At 34.0% G+C, this 16,165-nt stretch overlaps 1 protein-coding gene across 7 annotated transcripts in view; it reads right to left on the bottom strand.

Annotated features, from left to right (window-relative positions):
• Positions 1-16,165, bottom strand: part of LOC148952276 (zygote arrest protein 1-like) — a 208,617-nt gene that overhangs the window by 85,911 nt on the left and 106,541 nt on the right. For all 7 annotated transcript variants that reach the window (XM_089089720.1, XM_089089721.1, XM_089089717.1 and 4 more), the window contains one exon: positions 15,932-16,117. In XM_089089720.1, coding sequence (XP_088945846.1) covers positions 15,932-16,117 — 186 coding nt within the window. The remainder of the gene's footprint in view (positions 1-15,931; positions 16,118-16,165) is intronic.

Genomic DNA, 16,165 nt, shown 5'->3' with positions numbered 1-16,165 from the left:
TACTTAAAGTTGAAAAATTAATATTTTATAAGAAACCTCTATGTATTGATCTTCCCAATGGGAACAATTATAACCCAATTAATGCGTGAATTATTGTTTGTGTATTTACCTCAAAGACCAGGTGATTCTGCCGCGTTATTTTTATTACAGGAAGTGAACGGCAAATTGGCTATTGAGCATTACAATGAGCTGCTCACTACAGATACAACCCAGTAGCATCTATTTTCATCATATCTCAACCAATGAAGAGTACCCACCATAACTCCAGGCAACTTTCATCCCAACTTCGTCTACGTGAACAACAGTTACCCTCGATCGTCGTTTCTTCGACTATGAACCATATTACGTATCAGGTAACACTATATTTGAACATCAGTATCAAGTACTTTAATGAACTATATAATCACATAAACGCTGAGAAACCCATCGGTCAGTAAAAGATATAAATACGTAGATATCGCCTCTGATACTCACTAAGGACCCCAGAATAATTTGACAGTATAGTGATGATATTTGAAGCTAAACGATATTTAACGATATTTGAAGTTAAATGAATTTTAAATTTGAAGATATTTGAAGCCGAAGTTAGAGACAATTTGAGGTTTAATTCTGAGAACCCCATCGATCAGCACACAATAAACGATATTTGAAGTTAAATGACATTTAAAGACATTTGAAGATATTTGAAGCCGAAATTAAAGACGATTTGAAGCTTAATTCTAAGAACACCATCGAGCAGTACAAGATAAACGATATTTAACGATATTTGAAGTTAAATGATATTTGAAGATGTTTGAAGTTGAACTTAAAGACAATATATTAAAAGAGTCACTATAGTATGACGACAACCCGTTTCAAAAGGCCCAAATGAACAATTTTACGCGAGAATACATCCTCTATGTGCCTCAAAAATCCTAAAAATGATTTTCTGAGAAGAAAAACACCAACAACTGTAGTGGGAAGCATCATTTCCCAGTTGACTATTAGAACGATATTTAACGATCATTTCCCAGTTGACTATTAGGGAAAACTTGTCGTGTAATGACAACTAGACTCGAACTGTTCCACGAAGAAACCATAACGTAAATGCTTCAAAATTTTTGCCAAGACAAAAAGAGTGAAGGACAATAATTTACAACAGAAGGGTTTAGTACACTAAGGACACGAAGGTGATGAATAGATGGGAATCTACATGTGTTACTTCCTAATAACTTTGACGATTCAAAAATCCCAATAGTGAGAGTGTTTTAATGTTATCAGTGAATATGATGAACCCAATATTGTATGTTATAAATCATTCATGTATGTACCACAAGTAGAATTAGGTGTAATATTATCATGTTTTTCATTTAACGTAGTGTAGATAGTATGTAGTACGTCATATAGACAGCAAAAAAAAAACTAATGTAAAAGTAGAATAGCCCCAACCTTGTTGGAAATGTAAAAGTAATCAGTGTTAGATATAGAAAAAAATCCTTAGTATAGTAGCTAACCTAGAACCATACATAATCTTAGTCCGGTAGATAAATTTTAGAAAGGGATGTAGAATAAAATAAAATAAATAATTGAAAAATTTTAAGCACTCCTAATGAGCAGTTACTAATAACAGGACGTCATTATTTGATGGGAAGGGTGATGTGCACCATGAATAAAATACCATATATTTAAAATACAAGATTCTTTCCTTCTAAAGATGATTCGGGCAGAAATTAAACGTCGCCTAATTGAGTTCAAATACCACTTCCAAGAGTCTAAATTTTTAATCAGCAAAAAGAGAAATTGTATTCTAGCTTCAGTCAAACAACGACATAAGTCGTTCGAATTTCGCTAAGATAGTTAGTAGCAAAAAAAGATGCTACGTACGATATTTCTAAGGAAGTTTAAATGGCAAAAAAACCGTGTGAATGCTCGAATCATCAAAAACATTTAAAAGAAGTCATTGGATGAAAGATTTACATCCTTGGTCCTCTTGGGCCAATGGCGAGTCAGTCCTCATGGCTCAGGACTGAAAACCTATGTTTTGATAGTGGGGTAGATGTGCTTTTAGAGATTATTCGTAAGTTAGACTTGATACGATTAGTAAATCAGACCTAGAGAGATTCAGACAAAATTCTTATATTCTTGTCACCGTTATTGTCATTGAAGTCAGCTGTTACTGTGCAACTAAGTATGTAAGTTCAATAAATCCATTGTCTTTTTTATTTGTGTTTGTTTCATTTTATATTTCTGCATCTAGCCTAGTGATAGATAATTAGTTCGTAAGTCTCCAAGGTAAATGCTCCCAAAGGAATTTGATATCCAGATAGCCCGAGAAGAAGAAGCCACGTTTTTCATCCCTACAAACACCAAAAGTTGTCATCGCCACAATTTAGGAAAAGTTTCTAACCCCTGTTAGCCTATAGGTATTCGTGTCTTTGAAGTCAGATCTAATTGCGCCGCGGAAACAAATCTCTGAGACGTCAGAATTTATAGTTCAATAGTTCTTAATTCCTCGTAACTTTTGATGGATTAAATTAAATGAAATAATTCAAAAATATTCAAAATCAGCATTAAAATACAATTTGATTAATATGTATCTTAGAGAAATTACGGCATTCGGTTCAAATGTAAGAAATAAGAAATAGGGAAATAAACCTATGCCATTCATATCTGACTTATTGAGAAAACCGGGTTTTGTTTTTGATTAATAAGAATACGTTTGATTCAAATACTAATTTTTCTATCACAACCCATAACAATATTTCTTTAATGGTACACGAATGAGCCCCTTTTGAAACTTCTACGACGACCCCTTCCATATGAAGTGCCTCTGGGAAAAAAATGGTAAATAATAATAAAACACTGGAGCCGTATGGCCTTTACTATAGGCAACACTAAAGCGTTGCTTCTGATCTTAAGGCAACATTTAGTTTTTAAACATAATGGGAAAATGGAAGGGTGGGCCTTGGAAGAGGATAGTTACCCTCCAATCACTTTCGTGTTTTAAAAAGGGCATCAGCCTTTTCTATTTTCAATCGAATGAGGACTTTTCGAAGTTCCTACGACAACTCCTTTGATACGAAGTGTCCTGGTCTCAACAACAACAATAAAAATAATACATTATACCTACATCAATCTTTACTATAAAAATGTTAAGCCTTCCAATCACTTTCGACTATTGAAAAGGGCACTATGCTTTTCAATTTCAAATGAAATGAGCCCTTTTTGAGTTTCTACGACAACACTTTCTATAAACACCTTATATGTCCCCAGGGCATAAATTAAAACCCTTACTCTAAGGGCTTTTAGTGTGGTTGTTATCCTCAAAGACCTAATTTCCAGAACTTTCAACTACGTTAAACAAAATGAATATCTCAAAATTTTGATTGGATGTGTTTGGGGAAATGGTGGGCCTGAGAGGGGCGTTAGTTGCTCTACAATCTATTTCAACTATAAAAAAAGGCACTATCCCTTTCAATTTCCAGTCAAACGAGCCCTTTTGAAGTTTCTACGACAAAGCTTTCAATGAAAACCATATATGCCCCAGGGCATAAATTACAACCCTTACCCTGAGGGCTGGGGGGTTGTCATCATCAAAGACCTAATTTCCAGAATTTTCTACTACGTTGAACAAAATGACAATCTGAAAATTTTGATTGGGTGTGTTTGGGGGAATGGTGGGCGTGAGAGGGGGGTTAGTTACCCTCCAATCCCTTTCGATTATTAAAAAAGGCACTAGCCCTCTCAATTTCCTGAGGGGGGCTCCGAGGGGGGTTATCATCCTAAAAGACATAATTTCCAGAACTTTCAACTACGTTGAAAAAAATGGATATCTCAAAGATTTGATTGGATGTGTTTGGAAAAATGGTGGGCGTGAGAGGGGGGTTAGTTGACCTTCAATCACTTTCAACTATAAAAAGGGCACTAGCCCTTTCAATCTCTAATTGAATGAGCCCTTTTTGAAGTTTCTACAACAAGGCTTTCTATAAAAACCTTATATGCCCCAAAGGCATAACTTAAAACCCTTACCCCGAGGGCTGTGGGGGTTATCATCCTCAAACACCTAATTTCCAAAACTTTTAACTACGTCGAATAAAATGGCTATCTAAAAAATTTGATTGGATGTGTTTGGGGAAAAGGTGGATGTGAGAGGGGGTTAGTTGCCCTCAAATCACTTTTAACTATTAAAAAGGGCACTAGCTCTTTGAATTTCCAATAGAATGAGCCCCTTTTCAAGTTTCAACGACAAAGATTTCAATTAAAACCTTATATGCCCCTAAGGCATAACTTAAAACCCTTGCCGTGAAGACTGTGAGGGGAAGGTCCTGCTCAAATGTATAATTTCCTGAACTTTAAACTGCGTAAAACAAAATCTCTATCTAAAAATTTTGATTGGATGTGTTTTGGGAAAAGGTGGGCGTGAGAGGGGTGTTAGTTGCCCTCGAATCATTTTCGACTATTAAAAAGGGCACTAGCCCTTTGAATTTCCAATCGAATGAGCCTTTTTGAAGTTTCTAAGACAACACTTTCTATTAAAACCTTATATTCCCCTAGGGCATAACTTACAACCCTTGCCGTGAGGGCTGTGGGGGAGTGTCCTCCTCTAAAACATAATTTCTCTTATTAATTCAACTACGCTGAACAAAATGGCTATCTCAAAATTTTGATTGGACATGTTTCGGGAAATGGTGGGCGTGGAAGGGGTGTTGGTTGCCTTCCAATCACTTTCGACAATTAAAAAGGACATAAGCCACTTCAATTTCCAATCGAATGAGCCTTTTTTGAAGTTTCTACGACAACTTCTTCGATACAAAATGCCCATGTCAAAAGGAAAAAAAATAAATAATACATTGTGCCAACATCGTTCTTATATACCCCCAGGGCATAACTTAAAACCCCTTGCCCTGAGGGTTTTGGCGGAGTATCTTCCTTAAAAACTTATTTTCTATCTGGAAATCAACTACGCTGAACAAAATGGCTATCTCAAAAATTTGATTGGATGTGTTTGGAGAAATGGTGGGCGTGGAAGGGATGTTAGTTTCCTTCCAATCACTTTTGACTATTAAAAAGGATACAAGCCACTCCAATTTTCAATCAAATGGGCCCTTTCCAAAGTGTCTACGACAACTCCTTCGATACAAAGTGCCCTGGTCTAAAACCAAGAAAAAATAAATAATTGTAATATATTGTGCCAACATCGATCTGTACTTAGGCAGTGCTATTGCGCTGCCTATGATAAAAAGTAGTATTTTGAAACTTTGTATTTGTGTCTTATTTTATTTACTTAAATCCAATTTTGACTTAATTAGAAAGCGTCACCACAATACTTCCCTCTTTGAAAAGAGTTGTCTCAACTTTAAATATTTTACTTTTGAAACAACAATTTTTAATTTTGTACATGCTTTTTATACTGCCCCTTATTTTTTTTTTGGGGGGGGGGGGGTTATTCTATGCATATACCCTCAATTTGTTTCTTTAGGGTAATGTTTATGGCCAAATATTATGCCATGTCCTTTCTTCCAAGGATATCAATTTTTGGAATTTATCCTCGTTATTCTCTGTTCTCTCTTTTTCTCTTTTTCTTTAGGACTATAGACTTCTCTTTTCACCCTCACTCTTATATGCATATTCTCTTTTAGTTTGCCCCACAGTGGGTTAAACATTATATTAGTTTTTTTGCTTAAATTAGATTTAAAGTAATAACAGAAACTATTTGATTAAATTGAGTTTAAATTTAATTCCCATTAATAATTTAATTTATCTGGGTGATGTGGTTGATTTACCATTAATCTTCTGGGGTTATAAATAACTTGGATAAATTATATATAACAATTTTTACCAACCACAGATTTCACTTAAACACAAGTTATAGATTCTTCAACTTAATGGATGCCATTTAGGCTGTTAGCTATTTGCTTATACATCTTAAACATTGAACATTTCTGATTTAACTTCACTTTTCAGTCAATAAATTGGTAATAAACTGGTAACAAATTCTCACTCAATATTGGATTATCTCATTAAAATTAGCATTAATTATTAAAAAGACTTAAAAATTATCACCAACTTAGATACAACAATTATCAAAAAAAACATTTGGTTAAAATTTTAAAAGTTACTTTAAGACACTATAGAGCAATTTTTACAATACACTAAGCAATTTTTTTCATGTGGATATCTCACAAAGTAAAACTAAAATTTTGGTATAACTTTTTTTTTCCAAAAGAAAACACTAAAAATACCAATTTAATTACAATAAAAAGTATTATTACTGACATAGCAAAGAATTCGCTACATTATATATAATAAATTTCTCCTTTACCTTCATATTTATGAACTCGTAGTGCCAATCCAATTGTCTGTGGTTGCAGATAAATTTTTTTTTAATTAATTAATTTCTTTGAGAGAGATTATGGTTTACATCCTTCCCTCCGAGGGTTTGATGTTTCCCATAACCAATATTTAAAAACACTTATGATCATTCCCACAATTACGATAGCAGTTATAAAATATCCCCAAGTTGAGGCTAATAAGCCTTTATAATAAGTTATTCTTTCCACTTCCGTCTAGGTAAGTCTCTTTACCGGAGAGCAGTTTAATTGTTCATTTCTTAGTGACACGATTTTGGAATATAATTACAGTTCTATGCACTAATATGCACTCAAAAACTCACATTACGTCTATACTCTACGTGCTACGTGTGCTCAAGGGTTGTCAAAAACCTGAGACGAGTTTTTATTTTGCATAATAATAGGTTTAACTGTGATAATTCACATATTCAATGTTTATCGTTTTCTAAACGAATATATATCTCTTCTTTCCAATTATATTCAAAAATGCCTAAATTATTGCTTGAGAATCAGTTTTGAAAAAGCTTGACATGGAAATTTCTAATGTTTTACCTTCTTATTGTGCCCTCACCTTAATTATATTTATTAGGTGCTTGATCACCATAAAAAGCGTCTGGTAGGTTCAACAGCAATTTTCCTTGTGATTCTGTTGAAGCTAATAGGTTTATTAAGAACATGTAAACACAATAATCTATTATGTATAGCTACACTCTTTATTTGTAGCTACAATCTTCTCGTAGGCTCTTCTCTTTAGTAAAAAGGTGGTTCTTTTCTAAGGAATATATCCTTATCTCCATATTTCTTTTTTACATACGGTAGTTTTTTTTAAGACATATTTACGAAAATAACTATTTTCGATTTAACTTCCCAGCTTTAAGTGGTCTTGCCTTGATTTTCGACTTTAACTTGTTTCCTTTGGGCTATTAAGGTGCCTATTATAATTTTTTGTGTCATACTAGTTATTTTCCAAAAAACGACTCCCACATGAAAGAACATAATTTTCCATCTCCTCCTGAAGCATTTCTTCAGTATTTCTATTTTATCTCGGCTAGGGCTACTCCAAAGTCACGGTTGCTCTCTAGCATAATATGCTACTTGTTTTGTACTAATTTAGAACAAAAATCTCATACTGATCTCGTTCGGTCAGCTCAGTATGCACGCATATCAATGTCTAGCTGACTTCACCCAATTTCTTTTACTTCACTTCCGTCTGGCATATATTTTCAACTTGAACCCTTTTTTTGTTATTATTATTTACTTCAATGAAGCCTAAGGTTTTTTTCATTTCTTTTTCAACTTTTTCAGTACTATAGGTCTTTTCTTAGCCTATATTTATACATTTCCTGTTTTATTCATTAGATTTTTCAAGCGAAAATGTTATGTTTCCTTTATGTTTCCATGGTTCCTCCATGTTTTAAGGGGTGGGGAGTGGTCAATTGTCACAACATGTATATTTTTATTGTTCTCTGTCCATAAGTGTTTATTTAGTGTTCTAAAAGCACTGTATTTTCCGTTTTATTCTTACAGCATTTTTTTAAGTTTTGAGCGATGTAATTGCCGTAAATATGCCCTGATTTACTTTAATTCATCAGCATTGGTATAGTCAAATGAAGGCTATATTTTTTATCAGCACATATATAAACAATACATGTTACGAATAGTTTGCACACATACGGCCATTAATGTGCACCCTTATCGTAAAATACTGTATTAAATTAGAAGCTTGTTTTCTTATTTAAGGTGTTCCGGTCTAATAATTTTTATTTTAAACAATAATTTGTCCTATTGAAATGCAATTCTGGCGATGATCTAGTTTTAAATTTTTTCAAGCTATAATATTTATAACTCTATTTTCAATCTTAATTATTATGTCTATAAAATTCTAAAATATTTGGCAGATTTCATGAAGGAACTAATCTCATTAAAGTGGAAATACTCTTCTGATAACGACTAATTGGAACAAAATGATAATCCTTCTGTTCATTATGAATCGTTCGTTTCAGTGGCAATGTGATACTTTATAATTTTGTGCTTAAATAAGTGAGTTTTATTTCACACTTAGTTCCCGACTTGTGAGGATGGCTGCGGGAATTTGGGGTAGAGTATAATCTAAAATCTGCCCTGTTCGCAGCTGTCTTGATCTGTTCGTGAAATTCTCTGTTCTGTTTCAACTTCTGTCTGTGGATTAATCTAGTTATTTTTGGATATTTTTATTTCTTTAAGCATATATTGACTTTTCATCCTTTTTCGTAAGTTTTATCATAGGTATTTTTCCACTCATTTTTCCTATTTTGTCTGTTCGACTGAACTGTAATGATTTATAATTAGACTAGACTTGAAGATGGTTCGTCATTGAGTAACCGTAAGAGTGGACCAGAATTATCAATATTAGCGATCCCAAAAGGATGTATTGCCTTCTCTGTTTGTCCTAATTTGGTCCTATATTCTATGTAAACAAGCCTAACAGTTTTCAAACACTTGTTTGCTTTACACCTACATGGCTCGAAATCAGCCATGATTTAAAATTCCAATTTGAACTTTCTTCTGACGAATTTTGTGAAGCTAATTCAGAATTTGAACTTTTTCTAACACCATTATTAAGATGAAGGTCCTCTATGTAGGGAAACGAGGCCCTTTTAAGACTTATCCACGGGCCTCCATTTTCTATGATTTTCGGTTACTCTCCCCGAATTTCTTGCCTTGTGAAGACTTCCCATCAAGCTGGGTAACAGCTCTTTTTTTCGTTTCCTTCAGCGACTTTTGCTAAGCTTCAACATTTGTTTTCTTACTTATAAGGTTACTGTTCTCTTTTTTTCCATCCCTCCCCTCAAGTACTTTAATTACATATTTATATATCTTTATCTAGTATTCGGGTTAGCGTTAGCAAAGTTAATTTTAATACTTATTACGTCATAAAATGCCCTATTTTCGAAGCGTCTCTACTCCTAAAAACTCGCAAATGGCAGCTTCTAACCAACAGTTGTTTGGACCATAGTTTATGCGTTCTCTTTGCTCAAATGTAGCAGTGTTATCCTTAAACGATAAGTCTCCAGCCTGTACCTGTAGTAAGACTGTATTAGGGCCCTATTTGCTACTATTGTGCCTCAAAATATTCTGTTTCTACCTGCGCTTTTACGGTCCAATTAGATTTTTCTTTACGTATTATCTTTTATTTTATTTTTTTAATTCGCAGTACCAACACTTTATTATTTAGTGATATATGGCACTACTCAATTGCATTTATTACTAACACTAAGAAAACTGCTAATTATACCCCTAATTCTACTTGCAAAAAACTAGATACTGTATTTTTTTCCATTTTACAATTCTTGATTGAACCCTTTTTCCATTTTTTCTATTTTACCCAACCTTTGAGGGGTACAAATATATTTCTAATAGCCAAAGTTCGAGCAAAGCTGCTCGAACTTTTGCTAATTCGAGTGCCGCTAAAAGCGAAGTCCATTTACTTTTCCCTTTTGAAAAAGTTATTTCTGTTTCAATATACAATTTTTATTTATTCCTCTCGACCCAGTTTTTTCAACTGCCACCGGCTGTGGTGATGTGATTTTATGATTGTTAGGTGAAGTTGTAGTTGATACCTTATTGCTCCCTTTATGGGGGAGAAAAATATAGCCCTAAGGAATTAAACTTTGGTAGCGTGCCTTAGGCTAGGACCTTACTAATTGGGCGTACCAGCTGGGAATATTCGAGGGACTAAATTAAGAGTGTAGAGAGGATGTCTATAACACAATACTTTTATTCAGCCAACACGCAACGATACAGGGTCTGAAAATATAGAAGACACTGGAACTGGTTTTAACAGGGAGTCAACAAGTACAAGAAATCTACAATAAAGTACAATAGAATAAGAAACTTAAACACTTAAAATAATCTAACAATATTCCAAGGTATTTCTAAAATCAACGGACCAGAGGTGAGTCCGGCATAAAATTAGTATAAAGCTCCCCGTTCCCATAAAATTTAAGCATACACATACCAGGATGTGTTCATTATCTTAATAAAAAAGTGGTATTTCGGAACTTTGTATTTGCGTCTTAACGTTTTTACTCAAATCCAATTTTGACTTAACTAGAAAGCGTCACCACATTAAATTTAAACAAAGTTCAGATATTAGATTAATAAATTTTTTGTCAATGCCCTGTTTGAGTATGGCTTTTTAAAGTGATGGTTTTGAAGTTCTTAGAACGGAAAATAAGTCTCTATTTTCATGTATTTTCTTCAGTGTCATGATGGCAACTAATAGCCATTTTTACTGTTCACCGGAACTTATACTGTAATTTCATTGTCAAAACTATCTGTGACTACCCGGAAATCCTCGGGTGTATTCTGATTAAGATACAACAGAATGTAACCATAGGGTTTATTTGTTGTCTGACTGTAAGTTGAAAGTAGAAATTTTAAAGCACCGGGATGTCTTCGCTTATTGAGGGTTATTAGAGAACTTGAATCACGAACAATTCTGTAGATAATATAATAGATATAGTTCCAAGCAAGTGTTCTCATACACTTGCTCTGATGAAACAGATTATGTAGAACTAGGGTTATGGAAATATGTTAATGATCCGAGTGAACAGTAAACAATTGTAGCATTGTTCAATGGATAGGGCTAAATCACCAATAATAAGCCAAGAGTTTGGCTCAATACTATTGAAAACATCAAAGTCCCCGAATGAATTGTATCGGCAGTGTTGCAGCAGCAACAATAGCCTTTTTTCGGTCATATGACTCTTGCCAAACACTATACCAATAGTAGATTTTTTTGGCTTTTCCAAAAACATTTTATTAAAATTTTAAAGTATTTTAGCTAAAAGTGTCGTTTTGCCCGACATTGATGGACCACAGAGAGACGATCTGAATGGTGTTTTAAATCGATACATATTTTATGTTCAACAGCTGGACTACAACTAACTGTAAACCAAACTTGTATAAAGAATAAATAATAATTTCACCGATTTAGCAATCCTAGTAGGATATTCAATAAATACAACAACAGCAACAACAACAATTTAGAATCATATTTTTTTTTCTTTGTTAGCATTTCACAACAAATATTTTTTTTATTACATACACATAATATCACAGTTGACTTAGGTGAGAGATAAAATAGAAAACAATCAACACTATTTACAACACAAATCTAAAAATGATATCCCCCTGGGGGGCCCGCTGCGGCAGGCTGGTTGGCTGGCCGGAGAGAACAGAGGGAGCCCGCTGCGAGGGGCTGGGCAGGCGGGCCAGGCAGGGAGGCGCAAAACAAACTATGTCTTGAATACACTTAGACACATACACACACACAAATATTAATGGAATGTATTAATGAAATCTTCCTCCATCCGTCTAGTAGTAGTAGTAGTAGTAGTAGTAGTAGTATTGAATTTATGTTAATTCATCCAGACCGAGTTGTTTTCTATAGTCTGTACAATTAACTCGATCTGAAATACGATAGTGTCCATGGGGAGTACCTTCAAACCACCCTCAAATACATAGACCTTGCCCGATATGACCGACATGGCATATTTCTCTACTCTAAATGTTTAGTTCTTAAATTGTAGAGAACGAATCGGCATGACTTTTGCTCTTGGTAATAAACTACTTTCCACACAGTTTATATAGACACTCATAACTGAATCAAGGGGGACAAGCTCCCTATTTTGTTCTTTTATCTTTTTTAATCGTCTATCTATTATATTTTCAATGAGTTTGGTTGGGTAACCATTGCAAAAAAGAATATCCTTGACATAATTTAGTTCAGAATTTATATGATTACGGGAACAATTTTTTAAAACTCTGTCGACTAAAGAGATTATTACCCCTCTTTTCATGGCCCGAACAAAAGGTTGAACATTTTTTTAACTCAGGAAAGGATAAAACAGACCCTGTACTGTGTAGTGGTGTCTACAGAATCCCATGTTCTTGTGGGAAGTTTTACATTGGTAGGACCCATCAACAACTAGGTGAACGTTTGCATGAGCACAAAATTTCAATAGATAAGTCCCTGAGATTAAAAAATAACAATGACAGCTTTGATTCGGCATTAGCTTCGCATATTTTCGTAAATCAGACCTATCTAGTTCTGTTTAACGAGGCAACCTTAATATCAACTGCTAATGGCGTACCACAAACTTTAAAAGATGTAGTTGAGGTAAAAAAAATATATTAACCAAAATTATGCAATAAAAAGAGATACTGGAGATATTTCATTAAGCCCAATTTAAGAAGGTTTAATTTTGAAGGACTCATTCAATACATTCTCCCGAAATAATTTAAAAGAACCTATTTGAATATCTAATGAAAACCGAAATTATAGACCAGCTAAAGTTATTGCAAGACGAAAGATCCTTGCACAATAATCTTGGTAAATTCATTTTCATTGATTCCTGCCTGGTTTTTTATTCAGTGTCTGTTCTGTCTTTGTATAGTAAAATTCGAAAGGTTAGATTTTCGTTTTTTTTTCCTTTTTTTTTTAGCACTGAGGACAACTTGGCGGAGGTCCTTGTCGAAATATTTGCTTATATTTTTTCATCTTCATGGTTCGCTGGCTGACAAAATCCTCGTTTTTTCACCCTTTTTGAGTTTATTTTTCATTTTGTTACTGTCTCTCCTCTCTGAGTTTCGTTTGTCATGAATAGCCAGTGTGGTCTAAGAATGTATTAACGCTGGTAATAGCTAAAAGCATGGTGAAAAGTCCATTTCTTTTAGGATCGAGGGTGTTCTCGAAACTATCAAAAAGGCTCTTATTGTGAACTAAAAGGAATGCATTACTATTTAAAGATGGGAGATATAATCAATATTCTTTATATTTTCCAGTAAAATTTAGTTTTTAGCGAGAAAGCCCCTCAAAGAATGGATTATTTTTAAGATGAGGCAATAGCATTAAGCCCCCTCCCTCCCCATAAAAAATTAAGTTTTTACCACTAATAAATAACCTTTTCGAGAAATATCAATAAATTTACACTTACATTAAGATGAGCAGCTTGCATATGGAGGACCGAAGGGGTCACATCATGACATTGCATGATAAGCATAGAAGGGCAAGTAACTTCACTGGCATGGGGCGCAGGTCTTGAAGCCCTGGTAACTTCACCTTCTTGCATATAGACAGACAGAGTGCCCTGCGTCGTGACCGTGTAGGAGGAGGGCATTCTCGCCTTGTATGGAGGGCGTAAAAGAGCCGGCATAGACATTGACCGAAGGCATTGAGCAGTTAACATTGCACACACACCCCCCCTGTAATGGGGCTAATTCTTTGGTGCTAGTTATAATCCTCACCCTCTTTTGGGGAGGGGGACATTGCTCAAAATATTCCTTAAAAAGAAATTAAATTTTATTTTTTCATGTAGAGAAAAACTATACAAACACTAGTGAAAAACCAAACTCGCCCCTACCGCACCTCACCCCCTTCTATATCGATGCTAGAAAACCATAGTTTTCACTTTGTTTATTTATTCATAGTTTTTCTACTCTAATGAAAACGAAATGGAATTAGCACATCGGAAGTTTAAAAGGGGAACTCGTTTAAAAGTCATTCTCCAACGAGGCTACCTTTTCATAGAATATGGGGTGTAAAAGTATTTGGCATCGCACTTACAGAGTTCAATCAAAAACATCATGTTATTAAGATGCGGCGGATTTTGATAATCGGATGGTTTTTTAAAAATTCTATGATTATGTGAAATACAATTGTTTTTGTTTTTGGATAATAATGAGTTATCAAAGTTGAAAGAAGTCATTAATATACTATTGGAAGTAAGTTGAAAAAAGATTTTTTTGCAGTCATTAACCATTACAAGATAGTCAAATCTCTAGATTAAGGGTCAATAAACCCACTTGTGGGTTTCATTTGTTCAGAATAAACTATATTTGTTTGGTAGAAATATAACATACAGCATCTTTCGAAACTATTTGAAGAGATAAATATCTTAATTGATTATTTAATTATTTATAAAATAAACTTACATTGTAGAATTGGTTAACAATATCCTGATTCTCCATGATGTCAACTGGTTATTGTTCAATCAATAATTGAAATAGAACTGATATAATATTGCAGATGTACACTTTACTTATACACTTGAATTTAAAGGAAACTTTATTAAAAATAGAATTTTTCTGTCACATCGCATCCAACACTTTGGAAGAAAATATTCATAGTGAGTAATTATTTGGACTCCTGTTAACGTCAGAGGTTATTTTTAGATCTATATTCGGATCAGAGAGGTGTTGTTCTGGCTCGAGTCCAGTTGTCTTCCATATTTGGACTTCTCGTGAAACCTTTACCCCTTTTACTACTGCTTTTCTTTATCGTAACTAAGATCCAAATAGCCCAAGGACTTAAAGATATACATTTCAAGTTGATAGAAAACAGTTTTTTTGGACTCGACTTTTCGGAGGCTCATGCTTTCAAAACCTTTTATTTCTAAATTATGTTCCTCTCAGCCAAAAGACTTACCGCTGAAAATTTAAAACAGAAAAGAATCAAAAAGTTTTCTTATCTATCTAAGAACATTTTAACAAACCCTACCCCTCTCCCAAACCAAAATATTTTATATCATTTGACCTAGAGAAAAATCTCTGAATGTTTCGTGCTAATCGCAGACCCATGATCAAACAAGCGTCCCTTTTCCCATTATAAAACCTATGTGTAAACAATTTTCAACTTGCAGTATTTACAAGAAAATTCCTAAAAGTCATTGTGTCACATAATCCATGAAGGCAAAAACATCAGAAGACTCTGAAATCAAAGCTTAATCTCAGAATTTCAACTGGATGTCTTAGGAAGTTACGTGGGGTCAGATGGTTGGAAAAGACATGGAGGGCTAGCTGCTCTCCACTCACTTTCGATTCTCAAAAACGTGCTTAAATAATTAGTTTATAATTGAATGAGCCCATTATAAAGTTTTTTATACGATCACCTTTTCAATACAAACTGGCCAGAAAAAAAGTAAGAAATATTACATTACAGACTCTTTGTGAAACCAATGCTTAACTCCATACAAAAGTGTTTATACACATAAAATTCCCCCCCCCCTTTTTTAAGACAGTGCACATATTTCTATAATAATATTGTGAATTCGTCTATGTTACATGAAAGCACGAGTATTTTTTCATTATTATTAATTACAAATTGCGAATGACTTTAAAATTTTAATGCTCAGAGGAAAAGGCCAACTATGGTATTACGATTTTTTTCACCATTTCTAGCAAAAACTAGGTTTTGTTACGAAACAGTTTCTCAGCCAGATCGTAATGCCTTTGCAATGCCGTACTGTTACTAGTCTCATATTAGTCAAAACTCAAAGTTTGACACCTCCAACGACACCCATTTAGATAGAAAAACGAAAGCAAAACTAAAAAAAACATAAATAAGTAAAACTAAAAAACAATGAAGCTTAAAAAACTAAACAACCTATAAAAAACGAATTCATGTTGGATTTTTAAAAAGCTTTCCTAGTGATGTCTTATTTTATTCAGATATTTCGTATTTTTGGTACATTCAAGACAGGACTACAATGCTCTATGAAGTTCGTGTAATTACCTAGGAGGATATTTATGTATCTAAAAATTTCTATAGGGAAACCAACCTGTCTGTAAGGGTAGACTTTAGATCCGCAGACTTTGCATTTTTGCCAAGTGCCTGCAAATGAGAAGTATGACTCCCAGTATTGATTGGTACAATCTAAACATTTGTACGCGCCAAAACATTGCTTTTTACCTTGGTATGGCGTAAGACCTCGACCTTCAAATCGACCTTCAGATGGATCACGACCCTGGATGGAAATAATAAAATTAATGAACAAATTACTTTAAATGAGTAC

This window comes from Artemia sp. Qi Xiang Cuo, chromosome 5 (assembly GCF_049724085.1).
Source record: "Artemia sp. Qi Xiang Cuo chromosome 5, ASM4972408v1, whole genome shotgun sequence".
Taxonomy (NCBI): Eukaryota; Metazoa; Arthropoda; class Branchiopoda; order Anostraca; family Artemiidae; genus Artemia; species Artemia sp. Qi Xiang Cuo.
The sequence above is the reverse complement of the archived record's forward strand: the minus strand, read 5'-3'. Positions and strand labels throughout refer to the sequence as shown.